Genomic DNA, 18282 nt, shown 5'->3' on the forward strand with positions numbered 1-18282 from the left:
TGAATGCAAAACCTAAGAATGTTACTTATCTGTATAATGTATGAAGTCATGGGAAATGTGATTTTGTGAATGAGTTGCTCTAAGATTCTGAGACCATGGATTCGTATATGGATAACATTCATAGCATAAGGAAAATAAATTGAAATGAGTTTGATTTTAACTATTGGTTAACTGAATTTGGAAACATAAATTTAGAAAAATTTAAACCTACACAAAAATAATAAGGTAGCTTAGCCTATGTAGGTTTTCATCAGCATTTGATATTGATAATACTAGCCTTTCCAAAACATTTTTTATGAATTTTATTTTCTTTGAAAGTATTTCATCTAGGAAAAAAGATCCCTATTTGCTATAATGGACTGCATATTAGGTATTTTCAGAATCTTCTTTGTAGATAGTTTTTGTCCTATTTATTTTTAATGATTATACTCAATTCATTATTGTCTATGCTAATGAAAAAGGACCCTTTATTCTTTTTAATGTTAGCATTGTTAACATACAGTGTTATATTAGTTTCAATTAGCTTCAATATATTAGTACAATATAGTGACTCAACAATTCTATACATTACTCAGTGCTCATCATGGTAAGTGTGCTCTTAATCCCCATCACCTGTTTCACCCATCCCCCCACACCTCCCCTCTGGTAGCTTTCAGTTTGTTCTCTATAGTTAGGCGTATTTTTTGGTTTGTCTCTTTTTTTTTTATTCATTTGTTTTGTTTCTCAAATTCCACGTATGAGGGAGATCTTATGGTATTTGTCTTTCTTTGACTGACTTATTTCACTTAGCATTATAAACTATATCCATCCATGTTGTTGCAAATGGCAAGATCTCATTCTTTTTTATGGCTGAGTAATATTCTATCATATATATATATATATATATACTGCATCTTCTTTATCCATTCATCTATCAGGGAACACGGGCTACTTCCATAATTTAGCTATTGTAAATAATGCTGCAGTAAATGTAGGGGTGCATGTATTTTTTCAAATTAGTGTTTTTGTTTTCTTTGGATAGACACCCAGTAGTGGAATTACTGGATCATATGGTAATTCTATTTTTAATTTTTTGAGGTACCTCCATACTGTTTTCCACAGTGGCTGCACCAGTTTGCATTCCCACCAACAGTGCACAGGGGTTCCTTTTTCCCCACACCCTTGCCAACACTTGTTGTTACTTGCGTTTTTTATTTTAGACATTCTGACAGGTGTGAGATGATATCCCATTGTGGTTTTGATTTGCATTTTCCTGATGATGAGTGATGTTAAGCATCTTTTCAAGTGTCTGTTGGCTATCTCTGTGTCTTTGGAGAAATGTCTGTTTTTGTCTTCAGTGAGAACAGACCCTTTATAGCAGTATTATAAAATAGCAGAACCTGGGGCGCCTGGGTGGCTCAGCCGTTAAGCGTCTGCCTTCGGCTCAGGTCATGATCCCAGGGTCCTGGGATCGAGCCCCGCATCGGGCTCCCTGCTCCGCAGGAAGCCTGCTTCTCCCTCTCCCACTCCCCCTGCTTGTGTTCCCTCTCTTGCGGTCTCTCTCTCCGTCAAATAAATAAATAAATATCTTTTAAAAAATAAAATAAAATAAAATAAAATAAAATAGCAGAACCTCCAGTGTGAGTCAGGAGACAGCAACCTGCAATAACGAATAAGTCAGGAATCCAGAGGGCAAGTCCTTGTGGCAAATTGAGTAAAGGGTCCTACTGCCAAAATGCTACTGGTACTTTTGATGTCTGTCCTATAGATGCTCTGGTTATGTTTCTGGTACCAGCTGGAAATAACTACATTGCTAGGGAAGCAAATAGAGGCACTTTGATCAATGAACCCAAAATTCCCATTAATTTATGAAATTCTGAGGGCTCTAATGCTCCTTGGTCATGTGGAGACTGAGGCAGGCACACAGTCGCCCCACAGAGAGCACAGCTGTGTTAAGACTGCAGGGAGGGCTAATCTAAATGCAGACAATGACTGGAATGGTGTCCGTGTGCTTTGTAAATACAGCAAAAGTCTCAAATGGAGAACTGAAACTGAGCAACTGCCTAAGGAACTTGAAGCACTTTTATTTTTAAGCACCTTTTATTTACCTGAAGCTCTTTGATTATTAAAAGGTACAGTTGTAACAAACTTTCTTCCACTGGACACCTACCCAAGACAACTGAGCATAAAATCCACAACTTATTAACAATCCACGTATAAGATTTGTGGTAATGACATACAAGCTGTAGACAATAAATAGATTAGACCCTGTCCTTCGCTGCAGGTAATTTTTAATGTGGAAGAAGAGATAAAACATATCACCAGTATAAACTTATTTGCAGAAAAGAAAGAAAAGGGCATTATAAGTGTCCTGCTGTGCATTTTGGAGATTTAATCTAAGGGACTTTCTTATTGCCTGTTCTGAATGTGAATAAACGTATGTTCCCTGATCAGTTGACTACATCCTATAAACCTAACATCCTGTACAACAACCTCTACCTCCAGGACAACCCTCCGAACCTAGAAGTCTTTCTTTCCCAGATCTTAACTTCCAGCCAGGGTTGCTGGCCTGGTTTCCTGTTCATAGACCAGGTCTGATAGAGCCCCATAGTGTTCTTCCATCTACTGGTCTAACTGGCCCAGCCCCTGATCAGTGACCATCTTACCCATTATATCTTGGGCACTCTTCTTTAAACAGGAAGTTTTCCAGTGTTTCAGCCAATGAAATAAAAATATTAATACTGCATTAACCAGATCCCCGGGGATTTTACATCAAAAGAGACAAGTAATAAGGCTAGAGACCCAGGCTGCTAGGCTTTGGCAGACCTAGCAAACATTACTGATGTTGAAAGAAGAGAGAAAAGGTACAGTGTTAAAGGAAAAGGAAAGCTTGGATCCCCACTAACTTTGGCTTAATATTTCTGAGCCTCCTTATTATATGTCATCAGGCTCTCCTTGGCTGTCCAGAAGAGCCAGCCAATTTGTTGCAATATTCTACTGTCAGATACTGCACTAGTTGCTAAGGATAGGAAGCTTTCAAGAGATATTTCTTGTCTACAGGGATCTTATAATCTAGAAAATGAGACAAAAGCGAGAATACGGAGAACAACATTATGAAATAAATGTTAATTACAAAGTTCTGGAGAAGCACAAAAGAGAGACACATTAATTCTTTTACCTCTCCAGTCCACAGGATTCTTTCCTTTTATAATTTAAATTTATGTGTGAAGCTGGGAGAAGGTGGGGTTAGAGAGAGTGGGTTGTAGGGGCAAAAACAGCATATACTATGAGCACAAATCTAGCAACTGCCCCCTGTGTGTTTTCAGCTTCCATTGTGATTCCATCTCAAATAAGAACCTCTGTCACTGCAACCTTGGATTCCATTATTCTTTTATTAGCAACAACAGTATTTATTGGGTCTCATCCTTGCGGTGGGCACATTCAAGTTGCGGTAGGTACAGAGGTGAAAAAGACAGTGTTTCTGCTCCTATAGAGGTTGGTTCTAATGCAGCCACAGTAGCTGTGCTGTTCATATTGTTCTCACAGAATCCCAGTGATGCTCTGAGGCCCTGATACCTCAGGTTAACATGTCAGAACAATATGGGTGTTGAGCAGCATGTGCTAACCCACTCTCTCAGATGGTTTCGGCTCAGGCTCAGGCAAAACCCTCAGAATTAACACATAGGCTAGTTTCCACAGGGCATACTCCCAGAGTGTACCAGCTGGGAAAGCAAAGAATAAGAGGCCCTCTCCCATCGTTGCTGTCCAATCACTATCGAATAACCAAAATCACCCAGAGTGAATGACAAAGAGAGGGTTTTCCCATCAGTCCAAAGACCAGCCCAGGAGAGAAGGAGACTAAGGTCAAGGCTGCTGGAGCTCTTACCTCTCTGCAGCCTGGCAGAGGCCCAGGGTAGGAGAGAGGTCAGGCAAGGAAGCAATTTAACCTTCATCTGGGAGTCCCTGGCTATCTCAGAAATGAGGATTTGGGTTATCTCAAGTACCATTCTCTGGTATGATCAAAATTGTCATGATACGAGTCAATCAGTTGTGAACCTCACATCTTATTTTGTGTTCCCTTACTGGAGGCTCTGTGTACACTCTGCTTTTCAGATAAACTAGTGATAAACTATAGATCCCAACTAACAGAAAAAAACCAACCATTTGTACCCTGTATAAAAGAGTCTGTGTCACCTCCACTGTTTCCACTCCCACAGCGATATTCTGTTTCCACAGTCATGAAGTGATTCTGGAGCTTGCTTTAACTTACCAGAACTTGTGTTCCTTGCATTTTTTTACTTAATCTTATTAAAACATATAAATAATGCTGTCATCTTAGGAAACCACCCAACTCATTTCAGTTAGTCTGTCAGTGTTAGAAAGTATGACTGTCAAGTTTGTTTGCTTATTCATTTATCCAGTAAAGGGTTACTGAGAACCTTTATTGAGCCCACATGTATTAATCCAGCCCTATGGCAGGAACCAGAGACACCCAGTCCTTATAGAACTCACTGTCTAGTGGTGAAGCAGACATGTGAGAAGATAAATTAGAATATAATATACCACCTATTATTAAACACACACAAAAAGTTACGGACAGAGAAGGGAGTCCCTAAATGCCTAGAAGAGCTAGGAAAGAGCTTCATGGAGCAAGTGATGGCATTGGGTAATACGTAACCTAGGATGACTAAGGTTTGTGTAACAGACAGCAGAAGCAAACACAATATTCTAGACAGGAATGAATGACACATATCAAAACAGCGTTATTACAGGACCTACCTGACTTGGGAAATGGTAGGAATTTCCCCGCTAATGAAACCCAGAGTGCTGGGGGAGAAGGGAGAGAATGAGGCTGGAGAAGAAGAGGAGGGCTTGCTGTGAAAACCAGGGTTGTGGCCTTTGGGAGCTGCCAGCGTTTGTATGGAGAACAGTGATAAAATTAGATTTGCATTGTAATGAGACCCTGCTGAAAGTGGGAAGGATGACTGGCTGGAAGGTGAGATCAGAGGACAAACAGATTAAGGGTGGGAGACCAAATAGAAAAAATAGTAATGGAGTCAAGAGATGGTGGAGTCAAGGGTGACTTCTGGGTTTCCAGCTTGAACAACTAGGGTGTGATGTTTGCTAGGAAAGGAAAGACGGAAGGGGAATGGATAAAGGGATAGGTTACAATCAACAAAATAAGTAAGAAGAAGAGATCGTGGGAATCCTGTAGAAATGAGGAAGCATGGTGACTGAGAATGGTAGTCCTGAGCTGATGATAAATATAGGCAGTGTGGGGTACTCCCACTTCATGACTAATCATGCCCTGACCCAACTTCAATAAAAAGGCATTTACAACTAGATAAGAGCCTACATGGAAACAAAAATAATGATTTAACCTATCCATATATATATACATCTTCTTTTGTTAAAATAAGGCATTAATGGTTTTAAAAAGATGCTTGAGTGTGTTATTTTTAAAGAATCAGTGCTCCCAATAATCTGCCTTTGTCATCCCTATAACCTATTTGCAAGTAAAATGCCATAGTTGAAAAAGGTTAGTAGGTAAAGTTACATTTATATTTTAGACTTTCAAAAATCCTGCTTCCTGATCTTTGTTAATTTACTCCTCTCCTCTCTTTCTCAACCTTTGTTTATTAGTTCTGTCCTATGTTTTTCTTCCTTATTTAAGAAGTCACTAACATCATTCATCCTTCAAACCCACTTCCAGCTTGATCATTCATATTCCAGCTTTTTGTTTTTTATCTCATCTTTTATTTTTTAGCTTGCTTTATAGATATTATTAGGATTAACTGCATATTTTAGCATGCATTTCAGTCATTATATATTAAATGTTCCCTGCTTAGTATTTTACTTCAGATTTCTCCTGGATTCAGAATGTCAGGGAGCATTTCATGGCTAAGTGTGCCAAACTTCCCCATCTCATTCCTGTTCTGGGCCAGCCTCATGATGCATGCCCTGTCCAGGTTCCAGAAGAGGTGTGGTGGAAGAATTCTTAACAAAAACATCAACCCACTGACCTATCCTGAGGCAGCCTGAATCATCTGATTGGCCTTAGAATCACCCTGATTTTCCATGAATCCTCCAGGCTAAGGTTGGCCCAGAATAAGACCAATGTCAAAGCCCAGGAGAATAGTGGAGCAGTAGACCAGCATCCAAAAATGGGGGAAAAAGATGAACTCTGACCAAGAATTTTAAAACATGGTTATTTCAAATTTATAGTATCTGACTCACATTCACAAAAGTTTCCCCATGCTCTTGACTATAAGGTTTCTGTTTTTCCTTTTCTACCTTTACATATTCTGCCTAAAATACCACTCCCTTTTTCCTTCTTCCATGCTGAATCCTGTGCCTTTTCCTGCTACTCGTATCATGGCCGAGATTATATGATCATGGCTTTTTGACCTTAAAGATTTCATGAGTGCCTAGTTATTTCTGACATTCCATATCTAGACCAGTACCCCAATTTTTAAGTATTCAATGATATAAATCTCTTGAGTTTTAACCAGTTTCATACTGCATTGTTTTCGAACTTTAAAATGACACATTCAAAAAATAGTCAATTTATAATAGTTACTTAAAAAGAACAAAATAATAACTGAGTTTTAACACAATGTGAAATAATATAAAATGGTGAAAAAGAAATTACAGTTGCAAAAATACTACACTGAGACTCCTCTTTCTCCCTCTAGCATCTGAGCATTCTTTCCTCTTGTGTTCATCCATCCATTCAGCCTCTCATTAATGCTCCAGACATTTATTAATCTTCTGCCCTGTGCCAGGCCCTGTGCGAAGTCCTGTTGATACAAAATGGCTAGTAAACAATCCCTAACCCCCAAGAGTTCACTCATGGGAAGAAAAACATATAAACAGAAGTTCTTAATCATATCTCTGGGAATGCATCTTTGCATCCAGAGGACCCTGACAGACAACACCTGATGCATAGTAGCCCTTAGTAAATATATATCAAGAGGTCTGAATCCCACTACCATTTCTGCCTCCAGCTAGGCAGACAGCTTTGGTCCAGTCTTGAAACCTCTGCATACACTAACATTAAAGTGAAGATGTGTGTTCTGTTCATTCAGCAAGCATGTATTGAGCACTTTACAAGTTCTATATTGAAACTCCCTAAGTGAATAAAGGAAGGTGCTTTGTTACTTGCCTCATGAGCTAGCAAGGGAGACCCGTAAGTAATAATGTGTGATCAAGGCTCTAATAGAAAAATGTATACAATAAGTGAGTACATGAATGAGGGAGAAATTAATTCCACCCTGGTGATCAGCGAAGTCTACAAAGAGGAGATGATGTATTAATTAGCTCTGCCTTGAAGGAGGACTGTCCCAAGTCCAGGGAAGAGATATTGGTGGACTCATTCTAGAAGCCCAGCTTGAGCAAGGTATGAAATGCCAGTTGCTTATGCACCGTTATTCTTCCCCTCTGGAAGACATGAGGAAAGGCCAGATGATCCTTGGTGGTCTAGTCCAGGATTAGAGTACCAGTAATTATAGGAACCATCACCATCTGAATGTTTATATGAAATAATTCATGACCACTAAAAGGCATGGGTGGGTGTTTCTTTATGTTCTATACATTAAAAGTCTTCAAATCTTTAACTTGTGTCTTTTATTTCCATTATTTAAAGATGAAAAACGGTTCAGTGAAAAAAATTTTAAGTCCGATATTAAGATTATCTTTGGAGGAAAGGAATAAAATGAAACAATGAAAATCTCCAGCGCTTCCCAGCCTTTCCTCAGTAGGAGTTAATATCTGGTTAGAATAAGCATTAATAACCTGGAGGAAATACAGTGTTAAGTTTATATTTTTAATTTTTTATTAAAATTTTCACCACAAATGAATAATTCGGGGTAAAATTTAATTTTTTATAGTCTGTACTAGATATGATTTGCTTGTCTAATTAAAGTCTACCTACCGATTGTAGTAAATTTGCAGTATTTTAATTGTCTTTTCATTTCTATATTAAGAACAAAGAAGAACTATGGAACAGGAAAGATAGTGCAGACAATGCTTACGGTTTTGGCAATTAAAACCTATACAGAAATTTCTTGGCATCTCCTATAATCTGTGCTAGAAATCACACACACACAAAAACCATATATAATATTGTAGGCCATTTCAGAGGTTTTTCATTTAAATTTGTATTGCCTGCTTTTCTAAAACACAAGGGCACCAGACAGTATCTGTGTATCATAGGTTTTCAGTAAGTGTCTGCTGACGATATTTTAAGTGAAAGAAGTCATTCCATAGGGCAGCCACCCCCCAGGGCTGAGGGGACGAAAGCAGCAGCTTGGTAGCTGCACACAGCTTTGGGAGGATGTTTATGAAATACTCTCAGAAACTTCGCTTACAGGCAGTATCCATCTCAACAGCATCTCCTTCTCCTATGTGGATTTACGGCTTTCTAAAGATTATTCAGCTTGTTAAGAGTAGACGCTTATTTTCATAAAGCTATGAAAGATAAGCACAAAAAATGATTTAGTATTAAAGAAAAGGAAACTACCTTTTCTAAGTTGATGCTTTTTTTTTCCCTTGGCTTTTGTGCGAACATGACATTCATGCAACTAATAGAGATAATTCTTGCATATGTTCTTGACACATCAACCCTCTGAAGTAAGGGTAATGTTAGCTGCACAAAAAAGGTTGATTATTTGGATTTTGAGAAAAATTAATGGGTGTGTATGGGTTTTTTGCAAAAAGATTTGAAATTGCTGCTGTACAGTGGGTAGGTACAGAAAAAGAAAGATGATGAGAATAGATATTCTTTTTTTTAAAGATTTTATTTATTTATTTGACAGAGAGAGCAAGCAAGCGCAGAAGCAGGGGGAGCTGCAGACAGAGGGAGAGGGAGAAGCAGGTTTCCCACCGAGCGGAGGGCCCGATGTGGGGCTCAATCCCAGGAACCCCAAGATCATGACCTGAGCCGAAGGCAGATGCTTAACCATATGAGTCACCCAGGCACCCCGAAAATAGATATTCTTGAGGACTAAGATTGCCAAAATGGAAAGAAGTTGAATGGTTGGAAGCTTTAATCTGTGATGGTGGCTCTCTAAAAAAAAGCTTAATTTTATGTAAATAGCAGTAACATAAAATATATAGCTTCATTTAATTGAAAAAGGCCAATGATTTAGTTATTTCTTTTTTACTAAAAAGAAGTAATTAAGTTTTAACCATTTTATACAGAAGGAATTTTGTAGATGATAACATAATACCTAAGACGAGAAATGAGAGCTCCATGTGGCATTCTTTTTCATTTATATTCCTTTCAGTAACGAAATAGAATCTGTTCCCTACATCTATTTCATTAGAATTTTTGAAGCACCTGTCACCTATCATCGTCAGTTTATATGTATTTCAAGTTTTCCTGATGAACAAATGTAATAATGCAGGGTCCATATGTCCACATGTCTGGGAGGGGAGATTCCACGTGGTTTTTGGATTACCTGTCTGGACTCCCTTTCCCATTTATTGTTAGTATGTCACCTTCTGTCAATCTAATTACTTCTCTAAGAAACGGCTGTTCTCAGCTCCCTGCATGACAATCGCTGCCTTGTGAAAACATCCCAGAAGCCTCTGCCGTCAATTGATCTACCCTAAAAGTGTCACTGTCACATGGAAAGTTGAATTCAGTATACAGACGCACTCAAGATTTACAGAGTTCTCTGAGGGAAGAGTTTCTTTAGATACGTAGCAGGAGAAGCTGGTTTCAGTAGATCTCTTGCCTCATCTTGACAGGTAGAATCAGTCTTTTCACAACATAGTCAGCTGAGAGACACAATATATGCAGCCCGGACTTCTAGCCCCTGTAAAAAAATAATGATTTGAGCGCCTGCATTACCTGACCAATAACATTTGTAAAAGATCAGAGAAGCTTTCAAAGGCCAGAGGCAGAGATTTTGATTTTTTTTTTCTAGAAAAAGGCCTGAAGGGATAATGCTTATTTATCCAGTTGTTTTTTTTTAAAGATTTTTTATTTATTTATTTGACAGAGACACAGCGAGAGAGGGAACACAAGCAGGGGGAGTGGGAGAGGGAGAAGCAGGCTTCCCGCTGAGCAAGGAGCCCGACGCGGGGCTCGATCCCAGGACCCTGAGATCATGACCTGAGCTGAAGACAGACGCTTAATGACTGAGCCACCCAGGCGCCCCTATTTATCCAGTTTTAACAGTCCCTTTAGTTTATACCAACTATTTATCGCTACGATAAAGACAGGCTTGGCCGATCTAACAGTAATTCTTTTGTCATCCTTAAACAGCTGTAGATTTTTAATATAATAAAGATAAGAGTTCCACATTCACATGATAGTATTTAAGTTTATGCCATCACATCCATCTTCAGAGCCTTATAATTCTACCACAATCATCTGTTCTTGGCAGAAACGTGTTCTACAAGCTCTCAGCTGAGGATAATATTTTTGAACAATTTTTTCAATGTTCTAGTTACGTGATTATGGGAATTTGGAACTCACTATTAATTTGTCCTTGGGTTTTGTATTTGTATATCTCAAATGCCCCCTTTTTTAAACAATACAGTTCAACTTGAAATAAGACTGTACTATATCTTTCAGTGTTAGAGATATTTCATTACTTAAATACTGGTGATATTCATTGAAAGATAATGTAGTCAGAAACAAGAAGAATTTATAAGGAGAAAATGAGCCACTGTTTCCCGCCCCCCTCACTGCTGTTTCCTTTGTGACTTCATGCCACTTGCTTTGTTTGCTTAACAGTTTATATAATTCTTTAGGTACAAAAATGAGCTCTTGATCTAATGATTTTTTAATCAAAAAACTGATAATTGCTTTATTGACTAATAAACATTCCCACTCTAAAATCTGACCTTTAGAAATACCAATATTTTAACCATATTTTCATACTTAAAGCTGTCCCACAGCCCAATTTTTAAATTTTTCTATCTTAATTTATTTCAGCGTTCACTCTACTGTTGCAGTTGCATGTGAGTGAGAGCGATCTATTCCACATCCCTCACCTTACAAGTGTGGGAAAGCCTGGGCAGGGGAAGGTGGCCCCATGCTTCCCCCCGGCAGGAGGCCAGAGGTGTGGACCATCATGCTTGCGTAGCTGGTTTGAGACCTGGCATAAGGTTTCCCTAAAATCTTCGTGGAGGACTTGTGAGAGATAATGAGTTAACATTTGTGGAGATCTTTCAACAAACTGTAATTGATGTTTGAATTTTTATAAACCAAACACAGTATCTACCCTTGAAAGCTTCATAAGAATATTTAGCACACATGTATGTGCCAGATGGATTGCAATGACAGTTGATAGGCCTCCCCTAGCCCTTGCGTTCTGTTGTCAAAAATCTGCACATCAAAACAACTATAATTTTTACAATATGATTTATTGGCTAAAAGATTTGAGTACACGCTGAAAAATCTACTTTCTAGATAAGACTATAAATTAATGTTATATAAGATAAGACTTTAAATTAAGGGTTTATGTAATAATATTCCTATCATGCCTCATAGAAATATAGGCAAGTGAATTTTGAAAATCATCAGATAATATTTTCTTGATCTGACATCTTTCTCTACATAAGTGAATTTTCATGAAATATATGTGGATTATGATGCAAGACACTCAGAAATTATTCTCAAAAGCTCAAGGATATGTGGAGATCAAAGCAGAAACAGATCATAATACAGCAAATAGTTATCACCCGGAAGAATACTCTTGTAGTTGAGATAATGCTAACAAAACAGCCTAAGACAGAAAATTAAGTTAGTGAATAAAACTATTATTGTAACGTATTGTAACATTATTTGTAGTATTATTTTAAGAACTCCCCCCCAACCAGGGTTACTTATTCTGGATAAAAATGATGGCATAGATCCATGGTAGGGGGACAGGTGGCCCCACCGATTATAAATTCCCCAAGATTGTAAATGTATATATTATCATCTTGTGTCAAAATATTCATTTTAATATTCAAACATTATACCACATAATAAGCTGTAACCATATGTTTATTTGTTATATTATTACCACTATAACATTAATAAATATTTACAGAGCTGCAGTGTATCGTAGATGTATTAGAAATGGTAACTCTCTTAATTTGACTTTAAGTGAAAAATCTCCCATGCCTCAGAAACTAATTTTAAATGTTATATTTGTTACACATTGATAAGAGCCAAAGAGTTTAAATTGTTAAGACTGACACCCCCTTTTTAACTCATGTTGTTTTATTTATTTTCCCCAATTGCATGAATTAAAGATGGAGTGTTATCTCAGCTTTGAATTCCTTAGCTTGATGTCGCAGCTTCTGCTTTATTTGTATGTGAATTCTGTCTTTAATAAAGATGAGCTCTGCTGAACTTTCCATTAATGAGAGACACTTAGGTACCCAGCTCTTTATAAACGGTGTTGGTAGTACCAAGAAAAATCAGGAATGTTGCTAGTCTATTAATAATTGACATGGCAAGCTGTGTGATTAATCAGAAATTTTATGATCTCTAAAAACATAACATTATCTCTGTAAATCAGATGGGGTACAATTAACTTGACAACCATCAGTTAAAAGGGGAAAAAAAAAAAGAGGGAAAGTAAAACTCAGGACTCCTGACTCATACTTTTCCTGTTATACTGTTATGTCCGTATTTATCCTTCTGTGACAGCTGTGACTGGACCAGACCTACATTAGGGAGACAGGAGGTTCAGGAGAAGGCACTGACTTTTCACTTTCATGTGTCAGCAGACAGTCTCAGGGTGGTCCTACTCAGCTGGAACCAGGAGGAACTTTTCCTAGTTTGGTAGTTATCGACTGTTACCTATTTTCAGTGTCCTCTGGTTTCCTTGCTCAGCTTACGGAAAGTTAAGCTCAGCCGTTTTGACTTTTCTTTCAGCCTATGTTTAGGCAAATAGCTTCTCAGTATCTATCAATCTCAATACAGATTTTCACAAATATAGACGCCTAACCAGACTAGACAAAGGTGATTCTCCCTTATGATCACAGTGTTTGGACATTCTTACCGGGTGCTTCGTGAGAATATTAGCTGGGTTCTCTTACGGCCTTTTGCTGTCATGCGCACATCCAAAGGGATGGCAGGACACCAAGAGCACTAACCATTAGGTTAAACTCAAACTAGAGATCCGTTTCCAACATTTCTGCTTTTGTCACGATCGCAAATTCTGAAATCATTGTGTAATGCCCTGACTTCTAATTTTTCTGTGGGAAGATGGTGTTGCAATTTGCCACCTTACTTGTATTCTTCTGTAAGTATCTGTCACTAGATATTTGAAGCACGTATGAATTCCGTACAATGAAATTTCAGCCCTTGTACCAGTCTTTGTTCACTGACTGAATTTAGTTGTAAAGGGAATATTGCCCTTTTATTTTTTTTTGTAACTAGTAATGGGTACGCTATTGAAATCACTCACGGGTTCTCTCTATGGTTTCTTTACCCTAATGTAAAAAAGCATATGTAATAACAACCTGACGTATTAGACAGCTCGAACTTCTCTAACACCCCTGAATGTCTCTTACAGCCTCTGTCTAGGTTTGAACTTTCCAAATTATGTATTTCAGACGTTGAGAAAGAAGGGCCTTAATGGCTGTGACAGCCCAGATCCCGATGCAGACGATTCAGTAGGTCACAGCCCTGAGTCTGAGGACAAGTACAGGAAAATTAACGAAGATATTGATCTAATGATCAGCAGGCAAAGATTGTGTGTAAGTACTCGGAACACCCTTCATTTTTTTTACTCTTGATATTTCTCTGAACCTGGCAGGCCTTGAACAAGAAAGAAAACAAAGGCTGTGAAAGCCCCGATCCCGACTCCTCTTATGCACTCACCCCACGCACTGAAGAAAAATACAAAAAAATTAATGAAGAATTTGATAATATGATCAAGAGTCATAAAATTCCTGTAAGTACCAAAGGTAGATGGCTGGTCTGCTGGTGACTGCTGCAGTAACATACCTTAACCCTTTCAGTGATGACTTTCTCTAAGAAGCACTGGAAAGTCAAACCGATAAAATAGCCATCTCATCCCACGGACAGTGCATTTATAAAGCCAACCCGAAGGGATGCTGAACTTATGTAATCTAAGAGTTGCCATCAAGTTCATTCATTCAGAGGCAGAAGGTATACAGGCGGAAGAGAAAGATCTATGCGACACACCCTGAATTTACCCAATCTTTTAAACACACAGTTCACACGAATCACAATGCACTCGTAAAATGCTGGAATCTCCTTCTGAACAAGCTTGAGGATTTACTATAAAACATACACGTATCTGTCCTGAGACGGGATACACGAATAGATCCGCAGTTCTCTCACGTAAACTGCCGATCCTCACCCAAAGAGAAGCTTGTTTCTGAATAAAGCTTCAGCCCCTTTCCCTAAACATGACATTCAGCAACAGCACTGAAGGGTTAAAGCTAATGCTCGCTGCAGGGAAACAGACTGCATGAAAACCTAATGGTAAGACTTCAACATGTTTGTGTGCTGGGGTGATTTTAAAGCTTTATCAGAATATTCGCTTTGCCTACACCAACATTTTCCATGCTTTAACATTTGGCTAAATTTTGTCTTAACCAAGTCAAAAGATGTCTAACAATCAATCATATGCCTTGCCAGATATTTAAGAGAAATAACTTTGCATGTATTATTTTGTTTGCCCACATAGAGAGGGGAAAAGTACATACCTTTTATTATACTCTGTCATCAGTCAAGTGATACTAATTTTGTGACATCAAGTGATGCAACTCAGAGGTTCACGTGCTTTCTGAATAACTAATGTTAGAGTCTGAAACCCTCATTGTGTACCAGCTCTTCAGGAGGTAATTAATTCCTTTCTCAGAAAAGAACATTTTTCGTAAGTTAGCAAAACACCCTCAACCTGAGGATTGGGAGAGACTCTGCAGTGAAAATATGCCTCAGCAATTACAAGTGCAGATATTTGGGGACAAGTGCTCTAGGCCGAGTCCACATCTGCACTCACAGGATAAATTAATGCCTTACACGTAGTAAGTGCACAACCAACCTGTGTTGAATTAAACTGAACACTTTAAATTCATTTATAAAATGTATGAATATTAAACTTTCTATCCTCATAAATATGTCTCCTTCTTTTGTTAAATGAAATAATGTCAGCAAGTAGAGCTTTTGTTGAATCAGAATTATTAATACACGGTATCATGAAAAAAGCTAAGTAGCTTAAATTCTTAAAGGTTTCATAAAACCAAGTACTACCTACAACACATCCACAGTGGCACTTTATCAAAAATAAAATATTTCCTATCAGATGCAGCGATGCATACTTGTTATATCCGGAATTCTTAAATGATAAAATGCCCATTGAGATTTTATCTTGCCCAGAAGAAGGAAAGAAACCCCTCCTTTGGGCCAATTTTTAATTCTTACGGGCTGAGTTTCACTTGCTATACGATACACTGGTTTAGAGCTGCTGGGCATAAAGGTTTGTGAAAATAAGATTGTAGGTGTCTCAGACGGGAGGAATCCCCTGCACAGTTAAGAAAGGGCAGTATATGTAATACTGCAGATCACTCTCCATGGCCGTGATCCTAAATGTGTGAAGCTTTAACCTCCCCCACCCACCCACCCTACCCCCCGTCGAGGCTCTGGGAGAATGCCCATATTTGCACACTGGATCGTTTTTCCCATGCTTTAGGAGAAGGAGGTGTGATGCATACCTGGAGTCCCTCACAGTATTTCATCCTGTCCTGTAAAGAGTTCAAAATCAGGATACATGATTTCTTAAGAGGTGCAGTGGTGTGTGGCGGGGGATGAAAACCACATGAGAGTTTATAGGCCGGGCTGTGAGAAGGACTACACAGCTTCTAGCTGTGCCTCTGAGTCTTCATCTCTTTAGTAAGTGCTTCAGTCTCCACGATGAAAAGCCCAGTTTTCGCACATCGCTTTCAGTTGCTGGAAGTAAATTTTGTTGAAAGTTTCCACAGCTGCTAAAACATTTAAAGCAGGGCAAGGACACTCTGCCCTTTGTATGTAGAGAGTGTCTCCACCTCTTTAAAAACATTACAAGACTGTTTTTCTATTTCAGAGACCCAGTTTGAAGAGTTTCCCTTTTAAAATAGAAAATTTAATATTGCAATCACCTGTTACAATATAATTTATGCCCATATTCCTCAATTACATGAAATAATTCATGGATGATTTGGAATCTTGTTGACCAGCATTTCCTCATATGGGGTTTGCCACGGTTCATGCTGGGCATTACAGCAAGAAAAAAACAGTTCCATTTGAGGAACCGGGAATTAGGAAATGGGCTGAAGGAAGGAGACGTGGTTGCAAGATTGGTTGAAAGTGAACGGGAAGGGAGGAAGTGGAAATAGCATGTGTTTTCTTCAAATAACAGACTGTGAAGAGAGAAATACTGCTGTAACTAGGATCAAGGAAAGAGTTAAAAGGAAAAGCTCTGGAGATTATTTATCTGCAGAGGACAAATGCTTGCACGAAAGAAAAGATCAAAGGCATTGGTGCAGTGGGGCTACAGTGGTGGGCTACTCAAGGAAGGGAAGGAGGTTGGGGCCTGGAACAGGACAGAGTTGTAGGTAGACCCGTGACCTAGTTAAGGTGGTAGATGGGTAGAGTGAAGTTAAGTATGTGACCACCTAGTGATTTCTGTGTGCTATATTGAACCTAGCTTCTATAAATAGTGAGGGAGTAGGTGCTGGAGAGCGGACCAAGAATGATGAAGTTGTAAGACATTGGAAGAAATCGGGAATGAGATGGAAAAGAGCGAGTACAGGCCAGAGTTGTCAGGCAACCTTGAGGGAATGTGGATATCAGCAGGTGGAGTTTTGTGATTTCTTTTTCCCCCTCTGTCAGTTCTCAGCAGCCTGGTAATGGTTGATCGAAAGGGAATATCATTAGTGGCCCAAAAAGAGGATTCAGTTCAGTCATTCACATTAAATAAAAGAGGGCCTATTAACTAAAAATATTTTATTAAAAATATTTTATTTAACTTTTTATTGGACTTTTCCTTGTGGTAAGTTCGGGGAAAATAGTGGATTTTGGGTAAGAGTTCAGATACCTTTCTGACCATGATGACTCACTTCAGTAACCATGATCATTTTGTTCAGGGATAGACACTAAAAAGCTTTTTAGCTCTCATGCCTGTGTATCTTAAAGCAGGGCTGACCTGTGCAATTACACAGGGCCCTGCTCTTGTAGGCTTTGCCATTGCCATCTTGAAATTCTTCATAATTTTTCAAGAGGGGGCCCCATATTTTCATTTTGGCCTAGGCCCTGCAAATTACATAGTAGTCCTGCCTACAACATTTTATTTAATCACCTGAAATTCCCTCTTCCTACCTGTCTTGAGTGTTCTAAAATTTGGAGCCCAGCCCTGAGATATATGCAAGTTGGGAGCTTTTAACTACTTTCTGGCTTCCAATTTTTAGACAAAAATTTTTTAAAGAGATGCTTTTAAGTTCCCTAATTTTGAAAGATCAAGAAGAAAATAAGTAATGCCAAATTCCTATAAACATTTATACATTTTTGTAGCCTCTGCATTCCCTAAAATGTTTAGAGCTAGTTACTGGTCTCTTTATGTTTGCATTCATGTCTCAGATCAGGTCAAGGGAGATTAAATGACTTGCCTGGTTAAATGGCAATTTATTACACAACTGGACTGCAACTGAGATTTCTGATATAAAGGCTGTTGCTCTTTCTGAGTCTCTGAGCTATCTCTTCAGTGTGGTCATTTTTAAGCTTATAATTCGACTTTAAAACTATTTAGCCAGTTCCTAATACATATAAAGAAACAAAGCAAAAGATAGAATGCAAAAAGATGTTAGCATATTTTATAAATTGTGATTTTTTGAAATATGCTTCAGTATCAGAGTTGTATCTGACTGCTGTTTAACCAATCACAAGAGAATTTGATACTTATCAAATTGTTTACAGTCCAGAAGGCTGGAAACTGAATAATTCTTTGGGATGACGGTCAGAGGAAGAGAGGAGCAGAGAGATTTTCACTGAACCAGTTATTAGGGTGGTTCGGATTTTATGAAAAAATTATTGATAATTTTTCTTATTTTGGATGTCCATGTAGTCAGAGGAAATGGGCTTTGCTCTCTACTGAGACACAATCAACACTCTGTAGAATATTCAAGGGGAGAAGTAGTTTTATAGCAGATCCTTAAGTACCCAATCATAGTTAAACATTTATAAGTAGTAAGAGTGAATACAGATTAAAATATTTGTAGCTAAAAGATAGCTTTAAAATACCAAACCCGAGTAAATACGGAAGAGAGGAGTCTTGTAGGTTTATTTTA

At 38.3% G+C, this 18282-nt stretch overlaps 1 protein-coding gene and 1 long non-coding RNA gene across 9 annotated transcripts in view; one reads left to right on the plus strand and one right to left on the minus strand.

The window, feature by feature from the left end:
• Window positions 1-18282, plus strand: part of MEF2C (myocyte enhancer factor 2C) — a 151921-nt gene that overhangs the window by 96202 nt on the left and 37437 nt on the right. For 6 of the 7 annotated variants that reach the window (XM_036072345.2, XM_036072318.2, XM_078067072.1 and 3 more), the window contains one exon: window positions 13546-13689. In XM_036072345.2, the coding sequence (XP_035928238.1) occupies window positions 13546-13689 (144 nt within the window). Of the gene's footprint in view, window positions 1-13545; window positions 13690-13748; window positions 13887-18282 lie in introns of all 7 variants that reach the window. The other variant, XM_078067076.1, reaches the window with a different exon arrangement.
• Window positions 1-18282, minus strand: part of LOC118523108 (uncharacterized) — a 95666-nt gene that overhangs the window by 17739 nt on the left and 59645 nt on the right. For both annotated transcript variants that reach the window (XR_013445720.1, XR_004910937.2), the window contains one exon: window positions 9641-9800. This is a non-coding gene — a long non-coding RNA (uncharacterized LOC118523108). The remainder of the gene's footprint in view (window positions 1-9640; window positions 9801-18282) is intronic.

The sequence above is a fragment of the Halichoerus grypus genome, chromosome 2 (genome assembly GCF_964656455.1).
Source record: "Halichoerus grypus chromosome 2, mHalGry1.hap1.1, whole genome shotgun sequence".
NCBI lineage: Eukaryota > Metazoa > Chordata > Mammalia > Carnivora > Phocidae > Halichoerus > Halichoerus grypus.